The sequence below is a fragment of the Gavialis gangeticus genome, unplaced genomic scaffold (genome assembly GCF_001723915.1).
Source record: "Gavialis gangeticus isolate Ggan-Ray unplaced genomic scaffold, GavGan_comp1, whole genome shotgun sequence".
Lineage (NCBI taxonomy): Eukaryota > Metazoa > Chordata > Crocodylia > Gavialidae > Gavialis > Gavialis gangeticus.
In genome coordinates this window covers 7,691,399-7,710,003 of record NW_017728973.1, presented here as the reverse complement: position 1 = coordinate 7,710,003, position 18,605 = coordinate 7,691,399, and the positions used below count along the sequence as shown (strand labels likewise).

The following is an 18,605-nucleotide window of genomic DNA, read 5'->3' as shown; positions in this document are numbered from 1 at the left end:
CCTGACCTGGGATTTCTTCAATTAATGAGTGTCTATGAGCACCGGGAGTTAGAGTTGATGGCCCAGGAGGCCCCTTCCCTTCCTAAGATCCTATATTAAATGTCTTTGTGGGATGGGAGGGGGGGAGGAGGAGGGCCTGAGATGAGTGTTGTGCATTGAGATGAGTGTTGTGCATTGAGAAGCTTCCACTAGCTGTAGAAACAGCCTGGGAATAAACTAGGATGGATGAGCTTTCAAACTGATGCTCTTTTTGGACATATATAATGTGTAAGCAACCACATAAATCTTCCCTCTGCTTCCGGCATCCCAAACCATGGCTTTAACCACTCTACCATAAATCACAGTCAGTTACTCTGCCCATGTCTATAGATAATATTCTTTATTCTCTGTATATACATTTTCTTACATAATTGGATGATCTCATTGTTTGACATTCAGTGCTGAGCGAAGTCACAGACTGCACACTACAGCAATGCCACTTCCTAAGGACAGAGTAGAAGTAAAGGACAAGTTTGACAAAGAGAAGTGGGAGAAAATCTCAGCGCCCAGCAACAGCTCAGGGATGAGGCTGAGGTCTTCACTTCTGTTTTCTCTGATTTTTGCTGATCCCATCTGAATGGGACCAGAGGCAGGGATAACACACAGAGGATGCTGCTGTCCTGAACAGCCCTTAAACCCAGAGGGAAGGAGAAAGGGACAAAGGAGCAGCTAGCTATGTCAGTAGAGCCTGCATCTCTGTCCCAACCATTCCCCTATAGGCTCCCATGTGTATAGGTAGAGCTACCTGGAAATGCCACTAGAATCACTGGTGAGCAGATCATTGAACTGGGACCTGTAAAATCTAACACCAGCCCCTGCTCTTCCATATTTCTTTCCTACTGGGTAAAGCTTTGCTTTGCATTTCCCTTCCTGCCCTGTTGCCCATAATCATCTCACATTCCATTTGCCACCACAGCTGAGAAGTACCGGGTCTCTACCTGTGGAAGATCCAAAAGGGAGGAAGATAACTGCCTTCCTCTGTGTAGTTCCCATGTAGTTTGGGGGTAGGCAGCGAACTGTGGTCCTAGTGAAAGTGAGGCCCTGTCTTGAGACAGGCACAGGGTGCACAGATAGGCACTGTGCTGACTTCCCATATGCATGTCTGCCAGGGCACCTTGGTTCCCACCCAACAGCATCTCTGATTTCCTATCCCTGGAGTTTTTCTGACTGCATATTGCAAATGGAGTTGCCCTATTCACTTGTGTGAACCTACTGCATGCACAGCTTGAGGAGTCCTCTCATTGCTCCTTGCATGCTTGCTCCCAGAATGCTACTCTTCCTTCCCTCCCCTACTTCCATCTGGAGCCCTCCCTCAGGCTGTGGGATGAGGTGCTTTTGGGGCTGTGCTTCCTAATGGCAGGTCTCGCATCTCCTCCCCACAAGGATTGGTGACAATGTGTGGATGCAAGTGTAGAACACAGGGCAGTCAAGGCATCCAGCATAAGGACATCATCTGGATACTAGAAGTGAAGGCTTGCTATAGGCAGTGAAAATACTGTTGGTAAAAGCTATTACACTTCCTGGATAGATTATAGTCTGACAGGAAGTTGAATTGGAACCCTAGGCATGTTTGCACAGACCCCCCCCCCCCCCAACTGGTAGTGACAAAGTGCTTTGGAAAGTTAATGGTTTGTTAGTTAAGACTGGATCCGCTTATGGTCAAATTTCTGCAATAGTAACAACAGTGCTATGTAGCTAGTCGCACAGTCCTTAACAGAGATTTCTAAAAGCAAAGTGGAATGACCCAGGGGCTAATTTACTTCCTGGGATGATGGGCAGAGAATTCTGGCAACAGAAAAGAGAAGCAGCTTTGGGAATCACTGAATTGCAGCATTCAGGCATGGGGCCACCTTCATCAGACCACAGCAAAACAAAACTGCTGGCAGGTTTGTTTTGGATCTGTGGAAGTCCCATGTGGGCAATTTAAAAATAACCACCTTTAAATCAGGGAAACAAACTGACATGGGATGGAGTCAGAACACAAGCAGCAGCTGTTCATCCCAAGCTCTAGAGCCTGACTGGCACTAAACTGGATACCTGCAATTGCCCTTCATTAAAATTAAGATGGTGGCAGCACTGGAGGAGAGGGCAGGCTGGTTGTGGGGCATGTTGTAAAGCAGCTTTCCTCCTCTCTTTAATGTCATCTTTACACTCGGTCTCTCCCTGCATATCATCAGAACTGTTGTTTCACTTGACTCTGCTCAAAGAACAATATAGAGTTTGATGTTTGGAGCCTGATCCTGCCAATGATGACCCAGGATCCTCTATTTCCATTGGCTTCAAATCATTGCCCTACCAGTGAGCTGAGGTTGCTGTTTGGTAGATGATTCCCCTATTGCCCCATTCTCCCCGACCTTGTGCATTTTCTTCACTTGTCATCTCAAGTCAGCTGCTAATGATAGTTCTTTACTGCAAGAACTGCCTCCTTTCATGGGTCTGTATACCACCTTGCACTGTGGAGCACTGATCTTGATTGGTGCCATACTCCCCCTCCCCCCGACCAACCATAAACAATAGCAGTCAACAGAAAGGTGCTCAGCACCTCGCTGGAGATGAGCATTGCAGGATGGGGCTTATAGGTACAAGTGGAACGGGGTCAGTGAATTGAGGAAACAATAGAAGCATCAATGTAAATAGCTCAAGGGATCATTATGGGTCCCCAGAAGGTGAGGATGTGGCATTTTGTGTATAAGGTGCATCTCAATCTCTGGTTTCATTTCATTCCCTTTCCTGGTTGGACCCATTCATTGAGTTCCCAGTCATTCTACATATTTCAGACCATAACTTAACTTCAATGTAGCTGTAAATTTAAACTGGTTCAAACTGTATGCATAAGGATATGCAAGTCACTCTTTGTTGTACTGCAGACACGAGCCTCTTCCTTTGAATCTCTCTCTTGGATGTAAGACTATTCAACTTCTTGTTCAGCTTGTGGTCAAGACTTTTTGTTTAGTGAATTACAGATTTCGCATCACACGCGTGGTTGGTGAAAGCAGGTGAGGCTGGTTTTGAGGATGGTCTGGATACTTTGATACCGTGGGTTTGACAAGGGCGACTTTACACTACCCTGCTGCTACATGTTGACAAACAGAAGATGAAATGTGCAGAGTATCACAGCTGGCTTGGGTTTTTTTCTGTGAAGGCAGAAAGTCATGACTGTCCCTTGACAGCAAGTGGTCCATAGTGTGACTTCAGTCCCAAGCATGGTTCATATCCTCTGACTGAATTGACAAAGGGTAGCCTCATATGGGATGTTGTCACACGTGCAATCTACCTGTAGTTTGGAATTCAGGTGCAGCCCTAATCCACATTTAGTGGACAGGCAGCAGGCTGTTTTAAGAACTGAAGTAGTCACTGGCTGAAGGCATCTTGCTGTCTTTTATAAAAAAACCACCAGCCATATCCAGCTTTCCCCTGTGTGGAGCTGGCTACTTATAGTCCCATGGACAGATGTCTGTTTTGCTTTGGCTCAGGCCCTTGGCTTCCTCTCTCATTTTTTCTTCTGATTTGTTCTTAGCCTGCATGGCATGGATGGGACTAATGTCTTCGGCTTCCCAGGGACATGCCTTTAAGTTTTGGCTGGTTTCAGTGTGATCTGTCAGAGCTCCTTCCAGTACCCATGGACAGACATCAACCACCACTGTGCTGCCTTTACTGAGATGTTTGGCCATGACTGGAGCCTCTTGCCAAGGGAGCACATCTACCATTGTGCTGCTGCTTCTGCTCAGGGCCTTTAGAGACTGGGAGTTGGGGAGGATGCGATGAAGCGGCTGATGTGCAGCCTGGCCTTGTCTGCTTGTGGGTTTGGATAGTTGGAGTGCTGATGTCTCAGGGCCAGTTGCGCTGGCTGCTTCTACAGCCTGCTTCTCCATCTGAACTAATGAGGCACCTGCTACATCCCATGGACATACTTCATCTTTAATGCTTTTTTTTCCAACAGCTCCTGGTTCCACTGCTTCCCAAGGGCAAATATCTGACCTTTTACTCTCAGCATTGTCAGATCTCTTCGATATGATTGCTCCAGGCACGGCTTTTATAGAGGAGTTGTCCATGTCCAGGCTTTCCCAAGGGCAGATGGACTCCTGCAGAGTCTTCTCCTTCTCTAGGCTTTTATATGTGATGTCTCCAGTTCTCCGTAAACCTGTTGTGTTGTTCTTTTTGGAAATCCTATCTGTATCCTTTCTCAATTTCCCTTGATCTGAAGAAGCCCCAGTCACTTCCTGGGGGCAAATTTTGCTTTTAATGCTGGACTCAGCCTCCTCGGTTTCCCAGGGACAAACCTCTGCCCTGTTATCCACACTAACTGATTTCTTTGTAGAGCCTTTGGTTGGGTCTCTGTTTTTAGGGCTGAGTTGCACAGAGGATTCTTCCATGTCCAGGCTCTCCCAGGGGCAGATGACTTCTCGCTGGCTGCTCCCCTTCTCCATGGTTTTAGAGGGACCTGTTACATTTGTAATGCTCTTGGCCCCGTTGGAAGATCTCTCTTTGTCCGGTTTTGTGACTCCTTTCTCAGGAGGAACTTCACTCTCCTCCCAGGGGCATATTTCTGCTCTAACCTTGGAGTCTGCCTCCTCCACTTCCCAGGGACAAACCTCTGCCCTTTTGCTTTCAAGACTGTCTGATTTCCTTGACCCTGCTTTACTCAGAGCAGGGCTTTGTGCCCAGGGGTATGTAGACAATGCCTCCAGATCCGTGCTTTCCCATGGGCAGATGGCCTCTTGCTGACTCATCAGCTGCAGTTTTTTAGATGTGGTTTCTCCAGTTTTCCTTGAATCTGGCCTTTTCAGTGTGTCTTTGTGGTCTTCTTTGGTGTCGTCACCTGTGTTCTTTCCAAGTTTCCCCTTACCTTTTAGAGGCTCCCTTCCTTCCCAGGGGCAATTAGTTTTTCCAATGCTGGTATCAACCTCTTCTGTTTCCCAGGGACAAACCTCTGCTCTTTTGCTTTCAACACTCTCTGATTTCTTTGAAGCTGCTTTACTCAGACCAGGACTTTGTGCCTTAAGTTTTGTAGACAATTTCTCCATGTCCAGGCTCTCCCAAGGGCAGATGGCCTCTTGCTCACTGGTCCCCTTCTCTGGCTTTTTCAATATACTGCCTCCAATCTCCTTTGCCCTGGATGTCTTTGGGGAGATGTCTTTCCTGGTTTTGGAAGTTCCATCTTTATCTTTTTTTAATTTTGCTTTATGTGATGGAGCTTCAGATGCTTCCCAGGGGCATATTTCTGCTTGAATGCTGGACTCCAGCTCTACACTTTCCCAAGGACAAACCTCTGCCCTTTTGCTCTCAAGGCTTTCTGATTTTTTGGAGGCATCTTTGGACAAGAAGGAGTTTCTGGACCCTAGTTTCACTGAAAATTCATTCATGTCTATGCTCTCCCAGGGACAGATGGCCTCTCGTTGGTTGCTTAACTTCTCCAGTGCTGTAGAGGAACTTGCTAAGGCTGCTTGTGTTGTGATACTCTTGTCTTCTTTGAAAGCTCCACCTCTGTCCTGCTTTCTCTCTCTTTCCTCTGATGGACTTTCATCCATCTCCCAGGGGCATATTTCTGCTCTTATACTTGTGTCAACCCCTTCCATTTCCCAGGGACAAATTTCTGCCTTCCTGCTCTCAGCACTTTCTGACTTCTTTGAAGGGATTTTAAACTGATGCTGTCTTTTTATGTTGGGATTGATGGTGGAAACCTCCGTGTCTAGGCTGCCCCAGGAGCTGGTTGAATCTTGAGGGCTGGACCCATTCTTCTTTTTCAAAGTTGTGTCTTCACTCCCCCTAGATCCTTTCTTTTCCCCTTTTGAAGCTCTACCTATCTGCTGTTTTAACTTTTTTTTATTTGATGGGGTCTCACTCCCCTCCCAGGGGCATATTTCTGATCTAACCCTGGAGTCCACCTCCTCCATTTCCCAAGGACAAATCTCTGCCCTTTTGCTCTCAATACTCTCTGATTTCCTTGACCCCACCTTATGCAGACCAGGGCTTTGTGCATCAGGCTTTGCAGACAATGCCTCCATGTCCAGGCTCTCCCAAGGGCAGATGACTTCCCACTGGCTGCTCCCCTTCTCCATGGTTTTAGAGGGACCTCTTGCCTCTGGTGTGATGCTCTTCTTCCCTTTGAAACATTTCTCTTTGTCTGGTTTTGTAACTCCTTTCTCAGAAGGAGTCTCACTTTCCTCCCAAGGGCATATTTCTGCTCTAGCCTTGGAGTCTGCCTCCTCCACTTCCCAGGGACATACCTCTGCCCTTTTGGTCTCAAGGCTCTCTGATTTCCTTGACCCTGCTTTACTCAGAGCAGGGCTTTGTGTCTGGGGGCTTGCAGACAATGCCTCCATGTCTGTGCTCTCCCATGGGCAGATAGCTTCTTGCTGGCTCATCAGCTGCAATTTTTTTTGTCTTGGACTCGGCCTTTTCAGTGCGTCTCTGTGGTCTCCTTTAGTGTCCTCACCTGTGTTCTTTCCGAGTTTTCCCTTACCTGTTGGAGACTCCCTCCCTTCCCAGGGGCAATTCGATTTTCTAATGCTGATATTATCCTCCTCCATTTCCCAGGGACAAACCTCTGCTCTTTTGCTCTCAACACTCTCTGATTTCTTTGAAGCTGTTTTACTCAGACCAGGACTTTGTGCTTTAAGTTTTGTACGCAATTCCTCCATGTCCAGGCTCTCCCAAGGACAGACAACTTCTCGTTGGCTGCTCCCCTTTTCCAGTCTTGTAGAAGAACCTGTTGCTGCGGCTGGTAGTGGGGTGCTTTTGTTTTCCTTTGAAACCTCACCTTTGTCTTGTCTTGACTTCCCTGGATCTGGTGAAGCCTCAGTCACTTGTCTGGAGCCTATTTCTGCCTGAATGCAGGTTTCAATTTCCTTGGTTTCCCAGGGACAAACCTCTATCTTCTTGCTCTCCAGCCTATCTGGTTTTTTTGAAGAGCCTTCAGATAGATCTTGGCTTCCAGTACCAGGTTTTAGTGAAGGTTTATCCAAGTCCAGGATCTCCTGGGGGTAGACAGATTCTTGGCTGCTCCCCTTCTCCATTGTTTTGCCTAGACCTGTTGTTGCTTTTTGCATCACGCTTCTGTCCTCTTTGGAAAGCTCTTCTTCTTCTTGTTTTTTTGACGGCATTCCAGCCCCCTCCCAGGGGCATATTTCTGATTTAACACTGGGTTTAGCCTCTGCAGCTGCCCGAGGCTGGGCTTCTGCCTTCTTGCTGCCCACATTTGGATCGTTGTTGGACTGATCAGAGATTTTGTTCTTGGACTTGCTTAGTTTTTCTGGGACTCCATAAGAGGCTGTGGACTCCTGGGGATATGTGATTTCCCACTGGCTTCTCATCTTTTCCAGATTGCTGTCTGTGGTATCTCTTGTGTCTTTCAGACTCCTCCTTTCTGTTCTGGCACTCCCTTTACTAGATGCTGATTCATCCTGGGGACCCTCTGGTTTCCCTTTGCTTACCTGTAATGGGCATGTTTCAAACACTTTACTGGAATTATTGTTTTGCTGGTTTGGGATTGTCTCCTGTTCTTCCCAGGGGCAGATGGTTGCTTGCCTAATGACCATTTTCTCCTGGCTTTCATCGGGCCCTTTGGCTCTGTCGTTTTGCTTGGGTCTCTCTCTGATAGCTACTGCTGATGTTTCTACCACTTTGGAATTATCTCTCCTACTGCTTCGGTCTCTGTCTTTCTTTTTCTGACTCCCCTCTCCCTCCTTCTTTCCCTTAATACTGCTGTTTGCCTTTGGTTGGTTAAGTGCTTTAATGGCAAGCCCTAAGCTCTTGAAGGAGTTTTTCCGGCACAGAAGTTTCAGATTTGGGGGGGCTGCTGAAGAGGTTCTTGGTTTCTTGGAGTCTCCTGGTTCAGTGGGCTTATCATGTTGATCCTGATTGCAAGCCTGTGCTTCCCAGGGAGATATTTCTGCAGCCACAGAGGATGGAGTTGTCAGTTTGTTCTTCCCTGTAGTGGATGACATTTGTGCGCTGCCTTCTCTCTGCTCACTTCTTCCCTTGTCTGCTATTTCAGCTTTCCTTGGAAGCTTCTCCACCTCCCAGGTGTTGAGGAACTCCGGGGCCTCTTTTGCATCCTTACCAGCAGCATCTGCAGGAGACTGCTTTTGCTCCTGGACGTTCCAGGGAGCCGCCTCGCTCTTCTCAAGGCTGTGAGACAAGCTTTGGTACCTGATGGGCGGCTCTGGCGGTGTCCTCTTGCTGGGAGGGTGAATCCTCCCAGACAAGTGAGAGCTGTCGACGCTGATGCTCTTTATAGGAGCGTATGTGACATGTTTCTGTGACTTGCTCTCTGACACGGGCTCTTCCACTTCCCAGGGGCAAACTTCGGCTTTATCGAAACTGTTTTGTAGGAGAGTGCTCAGAGTCCCTTCTGATACATTCTTGCTCTCTGGCTGCTTTGTGGTCTGGTTGGCTGCCTCCCCACCATCTGTATACCTCAAGTACTGCATTTCAGGAGTGGAGGCTCCCTCTTCTATCTTCTTCTCTTCTCTAGTTTGTTGGTAGCTATCTTCCAAATATGCCTGGCTAGGCAGCAGCAGGGCCTTTTCTTTTGCACTGGTGATGACACTGAGAGATTTCTGCAGTGGGGATGGCTTTGGGTGAAGGGGTCTTTTGTCTGCTGAGAGGTTGTGAGCACTAGCAGACTTGTAGACCAGGGGGGCTGAGTCAAGGGAGTCACTGTTGGATCTCTCTGAGGCTTTCTTGGCTAGATTTTTCCTCATTAAGGAGTCCAGCAGTGAGGGATCTTTGCAAGTGCTTTCTCTTCTGGGTGGGGAGCTGTCCTTGGGGTCCTGTACATGGTCATAAGTGCTGTGAGACTTCCTCAGAGAGAAGGGTTTGCGCTTTGAAGGATCATCTTTCATCTTCATGCTGGAGCTGCCAGAGTCTAGAAGTCTCCTTTTGTAGGAACCTGAACGACTCCTGCTGCCTCCCGTGAGAGACCCGTCCTTCTCCTCTTTGCGAGACATGGACTCGGGTAACTCGGTGATGCGCCTCATGAAGGAACGACCCAAGCCCTTCTTGGAGCTCCTCTTTTTTTGAAGGTGAGGGTTGTTGGCAGTCATCTTCTTCGTCTTGTGGACCTCCAGTTGTGTGTAAAGCTTTTTCAGTTCCTCCTACAGGTTATGTGGATTTAGAGAAGCCAGAGCAGAAAGGAGAAAAAAGGCAACACACACACACATACACAAATATATATATATATATATATATTAGCTCCTCTTCAATCAAAGGGTAATAATACTATGGGGTAGGGGTGTCTGTGAAGACTGGGCCAAACACACCATCCCAAAGTGCAGGCCTCAACCTTTTTGAGGTGAGGAACCACCTCTGAAGATGACCCAGTCCTCTAAATGGGATCTGGGCAGGGTAGGGCAACAAAGTGTTACATTTTTTACACAAATTCCATCAAATGTTGGTCAAAAATTTTATCAAGAGAAAATATGCATTTTTCAATGGATGGATCTGCATGTTGTTGTTGTTGCCAACAATGCATGTTTTCATTTTTAAAAAATGCTTGGAAATGAAAGCATTCCAGTTTTTGGGCAGAAAACAGGGAGCTGTCTGTCTGATGGCTGCCACGGAGTCTCTTGGGAGTTGTTGGGTTGCCTTATGTCTGTTTTCCCAAGGTCCCATGCAGCCACGCTACAGCCAGGATCCATCCTACCAAGACTATGGTAAGAGGTGGTCTGGGAGATGCGGTCTGACTAGGGAGCTGGGCCAATGGAGGAGACTGGGAATCTGCAGCAGCATGGTGTCGGGGACTAATTTTGCTACTGCTGTTTTTGACCAGAACGTTAGAATTTTGTTTTTCAACATGTCAATATTTTCCACTGATAATTGATTCATCTTCTGATTGTCCATGATTATAACAGCAGGGATTGTGTTTTTGGAACCTTCTTTACCAGTCTATGACTTGTCCAGCTGCTGACAGGGTGGGCTGACCCAAGGGAGGGCTTGGTATCTTACTCCAGAGAGTAATGCAACTTCCCAAAGTGAGATAATACATTTGATCCAACTCAGGGCTGTGCCATGTTTGCTTCTCTCTTCTCTCCAACGGGCGCTGCTAAGCCCTGATTTCCAATTGCTTGGCTGAGCTTAACATCACTTTAAGTGATCACATTAGATACCCAAATCCCATTGGAATTCAAGAGGATATTTGAAGTGCCTAAGAATATCTCCCTGTTCTCCAAAAGGCATGTCATCCGCTAGACTATTTTTCCCTGTGATTGGGATTTATATAGAAGGCATCTGATGTAGCTCTGGATTTCCCATAGGAAAGGAGAAGCTCAGCTGAGGTAGCATATGGCTACCCATTGTAAAAGGCCCATTTATTTATCCAGGATATGAACCTATTGTTAAAACAAATAATTAAGGAACGAAGGTGCTGAGTCCACATGGCTCCTGATAAAGCCAACCAGACTTAGACCCTGTAGATGCTTTCTGCGTCTGAGAATAGATTCCTTGTTACGAACCCCACCAGCTGTAGAGAAAACCCTTTGCTTTTGAACAGATGCAGTGCTGTCTCCCTGAGCAAGGCTGACATTCCCAAGAGGTCTCCAGACCTGTCCTGCAGCTGTTAGGCATGGAAACAGGCCAATGGGATGCCAAGATTAAACCTTGAGGGGAGTTTGAACTGACCTGGTCCTTGCCCCGGCTGTTAACTCTGGAGAATAATTAGCCTTACTAATTGCTTCATGACCAACCATTCTGGGACTGCTGATAGAGACAGACTGAGCAGGGTCCCCTCCCCTACTACTCCACCCCACCACCACCTCACCCGAAGGGCCTGTATAACCCTCTCCACCCCTTTGGTTTTGCTTCAGGAGAAAGACTGCAAAAGGCAACTCTTACTCTGCACAGTTCTGTATAGCTATCGTCAAAAGAAGGTCCTGAGTGTGCCACCCACCCGAATGTCATCGGGGTCGAGGCTGTGCTCGCTCCACGCTGATGTGATGCTGCTGTTCAGGTAGGAGCCCGAGCGCCTCATGTCCAGCTCGTCCTCGTAGACTTCCGCTGCGATCTCCTCCCTCAGGGGTGATCCTGCATGCAAGAACTGAGGGCAGAGGTTGGTTATGGGAGCTTGGAGCCCTTGGTAAGCTGGTAGATGGTATTTTCAGAGGGGTCTGAAGAATGGAGGCACACATGCCATTATGAGGGGCGGGGGGCTGGCATCCTTTGGAAGCTCCCATGTCACCTCATAGACTTGCCTCTAACTGCACAGAGCAGGTGTCCACAAATCAACCACCACCACTGCCGACCCTCAAGACTTTTCATGGACTCCCACTCCTTACATCCTCAGCCTCAACCTTTTAACTGAAAACACTAACAGTGTGCAGGGCTAGTGTGAACTACAGACCACTTAGCAGGGCCACTGGTGGCCTATTGACCACCCTTTAGGAACCAGTGATGCCTTTGTTGCAATGATATTGGTAAGGCCAGATCCTGTTCCACTTATGAGGTACTTAAATGTAATCCTAGCCTGCCCTCCTTAAGTCTGTTAGAAAACCATGAATGCACCAGTTTTGTAACATGCTGCCATTTTAGTTTGAAGACTAAGTCTTCAGAACCTAGCCATGTTTTGCCATAACTTTTCAGGGACTACTGCACTTGGCAGCACAGTTTGGGCAGAAGATGAGCAGCCAGCAGTGGCACAAGAGCAGGTTAGGGACTATTTAGAAAAGCTGGATATGTACAAGTCCATGGGGCCAGATGGGATACACCCGAGGATGCTGAGGGAGTTGGCTGAGGTGATTGCAGAGCCACTGGCCATAGTCTTTTAAAACTCATGGTGATCAGGAGAGGTCCTGGACAATTGGAAATGGGCAAATATAGTGCCCATGTTTAAGAAAGGGAAGGAGGATCCAGGGGACTACAGATCAATCAGCCTCACCTCAGTCCCTGGAAAAATCATGAAGCAGATCCTCAAGGAATCAATTTCTAACCACTTGGAGGAGAAGAAGGCGATTAGGAACAGTCAGGATGGATTCACCAAGTCATGCCTGAACAATCTGGTTGCCTTCTGTGATGAGATGACTGGCTCTTTGGATGTGGGGAGACCAGTGGATGTGATATACCTTGAATTTAGCAAGGCTTTTGATACCGTCTCCCACATGTTCTTGCAAGCAATCTAAGGAAGTAAAGGCTGGATGAATGGATTGTAAGGTGGATAGAATACTGGCTGGATCATCAGTCAGAGGGTAGTAGTCAATGTTTCAATGTCTAGTTGGCAGCCGGTATCAAGTGGAGTGCCCCAGGCATTGGTCCTAGGGCTGGTTTTGTTCAATATCTTCATCAATGACCTGGAAGATGGGATAGAGTGGATCCTCAGCAAGTTTGCAGATTACACCAAGCCCGGGGGAGTAGTACATACATTGGAGGGTAGGGCTAGGATTAAGAGAGACTTAGAGAAATTGGAGGATTGGACCAAAAGAAATCTCATGTGGTTCAATATGGAAAAGTGCACAAAGTCCTACACTTAGGATGGAACAATCCCATACAACGGTACAGGCTGGGGACTGACTCACTAAGCAGCAGCTCTGCAGAAAAGGACCTGGGGGTTACAGTAGACAATAAGCTGAATATGAGCCAACAGTGCACCCTTGTTGCTAAGAAGGCTAATGGCATACTGGACTGCATTGGTAGGAGTGTTGCCAGCAGATCAAGGGAAGTGATAATTTCCCTCTGTTCAGCACTGGTAAGGCCACATCTGGAGTACTGTGTCCAATTTTGGGCACCCCACTACAGAAAAGATTTGGACAAATTGGAGTGAGTCTAGTGGATGGCAACAAAAATGGTGAGGGGGCTGGGGCACATGGCTTCTGAGGAGAGGCTGAGGGGACTGGGCTTATTTAGTTTAGAGAAGAAAAGGCTGAGAAGGGATTTAACAACAGCCTTCAACTACCTGAAGGGTGGTTCCAAAGAGGATGGATCGAGACTGTTTTTAGTGGTGGCAGATGCCAGAAACAAAGAGCAATGGTTTCAAGTTGCAGCAAGGGAAGTTTAGGTTAGATATTAGGAAAAAACTTTCTCACTAGGAGGATAGTAAAGGACTAGAACAGGTTATCCAGAGGGGTTGTGGAATCTCCATCCTTGGAGGTTTTTAAGACCTGGCTAGACCTGGTTTTTAAGAGCTGGCTAGACCTCTCCATTCTTGGAGGTTCTTAAGACCTGGTTTTTAGGACCTGGCTCATCCTTGGCTGGGATGATCTAGTTGGTGATGGCCCTGCTTTGAGCAGGGGGTTGGACTAGATGACCTCCTGAGGTCCCTTCCAGCCCTCATTTTCTATGATTCTTTGACTAGAGCACAATGGAATAGGATCACACGCGGGTGCCAAATCCACTTTGGCATCTAATAAGTGCAGTAGGATCTGGCCTTGAGTTTTTCCCCCTCACTTCAGTCCCATCCACACACCACTTCGCTTGTGTGCAGAAGTGCTGGCAATTCAAGTTTGTTGAGTTAAACTCGGTAATGGGCTAGCACTCATTTGAAGCCTAGCTTGTAAATGTTCATGAATTTCAGTTCAGGAATTCTCTGATGAAGACAGTGTCCTTGACCAATGCTGGTGTGTTGAAACTGCAGTATTCTGCATACTGTGTCCCTTTCAACAAACTCCTGATGAGGCACAAGCAGGGAGATCACTCCAATTTCCTACCCACTTACTGGGCAGATAGATGCATAGCCTGAGCTCTCAAGGTTCATGCATCTGAAGCAATTTAGTTTGCCTTGGAGTTGTGAAATGTAGGGCTTCCAAACTGCTTGCCACACAGGGGGTGCCTGGGAGACCCAGCTCCAACCAGCCCTGCTTCCCCAACTGGAAGCCTGGGGAACTCTGAGTCAAGCACCGTAGCTCCATGCTGTGAAGCTCTCAGGGCTTCCTCCTCCCTATGAGGCTCATAGTGAGTCTGCTGCTTAAGCTCCAACTCATTGGGAAATGAACTACACAAAATGTTTCAATCTGGAGTAGCTTCAGATTTTCCTTTTATGAGAGATATTTCAAAATGTATGAAGTTTTGTTCCAAAATAGAGCATATTTCTCTCCCCTTTGGAATTTCCTCTGTAACAGTAATTCTGACTCTCAACTACCTCTTAACACAGCTGCCCTGTCCTCTGAGTAGCACCACTCCTGTGCTGCCAGTCCTTCAGGGTCTTCCCACAGTTCCCCTGTGTGCCCAGAAAAGACGGGTTCTCTTACAATTGACTAGGGAAGAGTTCCTAGAGTGGCTCAGCTTCCTGCAATAATAAGAAACTGCAGAGCGGTCTTTGCTGCTGTAACCTGCTTCATTTCCTCCAGTCTCAGATTAGGGAGGCAGCACAAGGATATATCTGCCCTGCTGTTTCCAGCTTCAGCTTCTGCAAAGCATTTACCCCTTATGGCAGGGCTGTTCCCAGCCTGCAGAGCTCCTGGTGGGCCAGGACTTCTAAAGCAGGTCTTGTTGGTGGGGGAGTGAGGGGGCTGTACCAGAATCCAGGGCTACGGGGCCCCGCTGAGTATGGGCATTGGCTGCAGGGGGCCAAGTGAGGGCTGTGTCAGCACATCCCCACTTGCTCTGCTGCTGCCTGCCCTGTTGCCATAGTCACAGCCTCCTCTACCACTGGCCCCACTGCCATCAGGTCTAGACCTGGCCCATGGGGAACCCTGCAGTCCAGGTCCAGCCCAGGGGACAGGGTGAGTTTGACACCTGGCTGGGGTCATCTGACCTCAGTCCTCTTTCCTGCCAGGGGCAGGGGGTCAGACATGAAGATCCATTGTGGTCCCTTCCGACTACAATCTATGAATCTATGAAATCCTGCCTTACAGAAAAGTATGTTCACAAGGAGCAGGCAGCTGTAAAGGGTGAGCTTATAAAGGATGAGGATTAGAGGGAACCCACCCCAGAGGGAGAAAGGCAAAAAAGCAGTGTTGCTTTTTTCAGCCTCTACAGGGGAAACGCTGCAGGAAGGAGGCTGGCATAGGGGTTGGGGAGCACACAGGAGGTTACCTTCGGGATGAAGAGCAGTGCCAGCGTCATGGTGATCGTGACATGAGTGTGGATGAAGAACAGTAGCAGCGTCCAGTCGGGGTGCAGGGAAGGGACCATGACAAACCTAGAGAGGGACCAGGGAGAGGCCATCACTTCCTGTTTCCTCCCTAACGCTTCAGACAGTAGACTCCTACCTGCAGTAGGTGTTATGCAGCAAAAGGCCCAAATCCCAAACCAGCTGCAGTCAAGGGAAAGAGATTGGGACTCTTTCTATTTGATCAGGATTTCAGTGAGGCACAAAAAATCTTTGGTTCTGATTCCCTGTCAATCTCCACCTCGTGCGGTCATAGACATTGGGGCCCGACATTGTGATGCCAATCTGCTAGCGGTTTCTCATGCCCTTTGCCAGTGTATAAATGCAAGCTATACAGCAGTGGTGAATTGGACCCCTGACATTGAAATCTGGATATTCAGTCCCTGGAGTAACTTGTCACTGTGGTCGTATTAGTAGGCACCCTGAATCCCCACCAAAGTCCCATAGATTTGTATACAAATCACTTGGGTGAATTCATTGTCTGATAAGGCATAATGAGTAATTGACAAATGTGCATGCCTACTAGATCTCAAGGAAACTTAAGCCTAATAATTAGTTGGCTTAAAGGGTCCTGACCAGCTGATGCTTGCAAAGCACTGCATACTCTGTGGCTCTTCTTGGCTCAACAAGACATAGATGATCAACTGTTCAGTGTTGCACAATTGTCTTTTGTGTTGGCATTAAGTGCACATCAGAATGCAAAGCAGAAGTCTTTGATTATTTTTCCTCCTCATAGTCATGTCATACTTATATGGTGAACACTTTGCATTTTTTAACCCCAAAAATTGCACACTAAGTATTATCTACAGAGTCAAACCATTCTTATATATAGGGAGCCAGAATGGGTACAGTTTGCATTTGGAATTTTTGTAATATATTCTTTTCTTTATTAAAAATACTTTATTGTAATTTTTTTTCTGTCCTGATACAGTGTGCAAAAGACATTGCATGAACAGCTGGAAGTGACTGAGTGCTGATAATTAACCACACGTAGATAATCAGTCGCCATTCCAATCCCCTTTAAAGTGATGAGTTAACCAGATTTTACTGTATGGGTATTTCTGTCTCATGAACTGCAAACTGATTAATGAATATGGGGACAAGTCCTAAAGCTCCTCATCAACTGCTACTCAGCCCAGCTCCCATTGCAAATGTTTCCACATCTGCTCCTGTGGAACTCTGACCTCTGCCCCTGGAATGGCAGCCTGTGGGTGCAGGCACATCTACTGTAGGACACTGGAGTAGATGGATCTCAGGTTCTGATATAGCCTGACTTCCTATGTTCAGTGAGCCTGATTCTTTCTTATGTGAATCAGAACTAACTCCAGTAAACCAGTGGTATACACTGAGGAAGTGCAACAGTGGGGTGAGAATGAATCCTAGTAAGAGTTCTATGCAATTCAAAAGCAAAACAAGTGAAGTCAGCAGAATTGGGTGTTTCATTAATGTATTGTCAGGCTCCTTCACTGGGCAAAACTGGGACAGCCCATCCAGTCTGGGCAATGCCCCCAAAATGAGGACAACCCCCTCCCCAGCCTGTGCTTACTCTCCTGCTGATCTGCATGTGTGTATACTCAGCAGAGATTAATATCGAGGGCTTTTCATCAGTAGGTTTCAGAGTGCTTTAGAAGTGAAACTGAATCACTGCCTTTGTTTTGCAGATGGGGAAGCTCAAGCACAGAGGTGGGAAGTGGGCGTTTGAACTTGCACATGTGGCCAGTAGCATAATTGGAAATAGATAACCTGCCTCCTGAGCCCCAACCCAGTACTGTACCAGAAAGCCACGGTGCCTGTCTTCTTTAGATAAGAATCATCTCAGAACCTCTCCCCATGTAGTGCACAAGGAAGCAAAGTGACTTGCCCATGATCAGTTGGTGATGCCTGGGGACCTCCATTTCGTTTTTCTACCCATGGGAGAGCCCTCCCTCTTTTTGCTGAGGATAGAACCAAGATAGGCTGTACAGGAGGGATAGGACAGGGAGAAAAGGCGGGGGTGTGGCGCTCTACGTCAAAGAACAATTCACATCCTCAATGAACAGCACCGGGTCAGAGGAGGGGAAAACTGAAGTGCTCTGGTTCTGAATACAAGGGGGTCGTGGGGAAAGGGACTTAACGGTGGGGGTCTACTACGGACCACCCAACCAAGGGGAAGAGTTGGACCGGGAAGCAGTTAAGTCAAATTGCGGAGGCAGTTAAGTCAAGGGGACGTGGTCATCATGGGTGACCTAAACTATCCGGACATCTGCTGGGAAGAGCAGTCAGCCAGATCTGACTGCTCACGTAGGTTCCTAGCCGTGTTACAGGACCCCCATCTAACCCAGGAGGTGCACAGTCCCACCAGGGGAAATGCCTTGTTAGACCTGGTCCTGGCCACAAGTGATGACCTGGTGAGGGGACTGCGGGTGCTCGATCACCTGGGTGACAGTGGTCATCTCCTGCTGGTATTCACCATCCAGCACAGGGTGGCAAAGGCCTGCAGCAAGGCAGCAGCCCTGGACTTCAGGAGGGTGGATTTCATTGAGCTATGGAGACTAGTTGGGGAGGCACTGAGGTCCCAGGTGGGGAGGGGAGTTGGGAGTCCAAGAAGAGTGGTCATTTCTGAAGGAGACGGTCCTTCAAGCCCAAAGGGTGACAATCCTCACACGGATCAAAGGGGGCAAGAGTGCTCAAAAGCCCCCATGGCTCACCAAAAGCATCCAGGAATGTCTCAAAGCTAAAAAGGAGGTGTACACCCAATGGAAGGGGGGGCGGCCATCACCAAGAAGGACTATACCTCTGTTGCTTGGGGCTGCAGGGGGGCAGTCAGGAAGGCTAAGGTGGAGATGGAACTGGGACTAGTGACCTGGATCAAAGATAACAAGAAATCCTTTTTTAAATACATAGGGGGTAAAAAGAAGGTTCCAGGTAATGCAGGCCTCTGCAGGACACACTGGGAAATTTGGTGATCTCACCAGATGACAAAGCTAACCTATTTAAGAATTTCTTTGCCTCCATTTTCCTGAGCAGGGACCAGGTCATTCCCCACACCTGGATCCCCAGTGGTCCCAGGGGAGGCGCTGCCAGGCACAGGGTCAGAAAGGACCTAGTCAGGGAACTTCTGGTGGGTCTAAACATGTTCCAGTCAGCAGGTCCTGACAATCTCCACCCCGAAGTGCTGAGGGAATTGGCAGAGGTCATTGCAGGGTCCCCTGGCACAGCTTTACGAGCACTTGTGGTGCTCTTGCGAGGTGCCAGAGGACTGGAAAAGGGCCAAGATGGTCCCCATTTTCAAAAAAGGGAGGAAGGAGGACCCAGGAAATTATAGGCCTGTTAGTCTTACCTCGGTCCTGGGGAAGCTGTTTGAGAAAATTATCCAGGTGCACATCTGCGAGGGGCCAGCAGGGGAGTGTATGCTTAGGGGCAACCAACATGGGTTCATTAGAGACAGGTCCTGTCAGACCAACCTGGTGGTCTTCTACGAGCAGGTCACAAAATCCTTGGATGCAGGTATTGCAGTGGACGTAGTCTTTCTGGACTTTAGGAAGGCCTT

At 48.0% G+C, this 18,605-nt stretch overlaps 1 protein-coding gene across 1 annotated transcript in view; it reads right to left on the bottom strand.

The window, feature by feature from the left end:
* Positions 1 to 364: 364 nt before the first annotated feature.
* The window catches only part of GPR179 (G protein-coupled receptor 179), a 50,278-nt gene continuing 32,037 nt past the window's right edge, over positions 365 to 18,605 (bottom strand). Inside the window, exons 9-11 of the mRNA XM_019507777.1 lie at positions 15,001 to 15,106; positions 10,928 to 11,074; positions 365 to 9,137 (exon numbers count right to left, since the gene is read on the bottom strand). Coding sequence (XP_019363322.1) covers positions 3,468 to 9,137; positions 10,928 to 11,074; positions 15,001 to 15,106 — 5,923 coding nt within the window. The 3' untranslated portion in view covers positions 365 to 3,467. The remainder of the gene's footprint in view (positions 9,138 to 10,927; positions 11,075 to 15,000; positions 15,107 to 18,605) is intronic.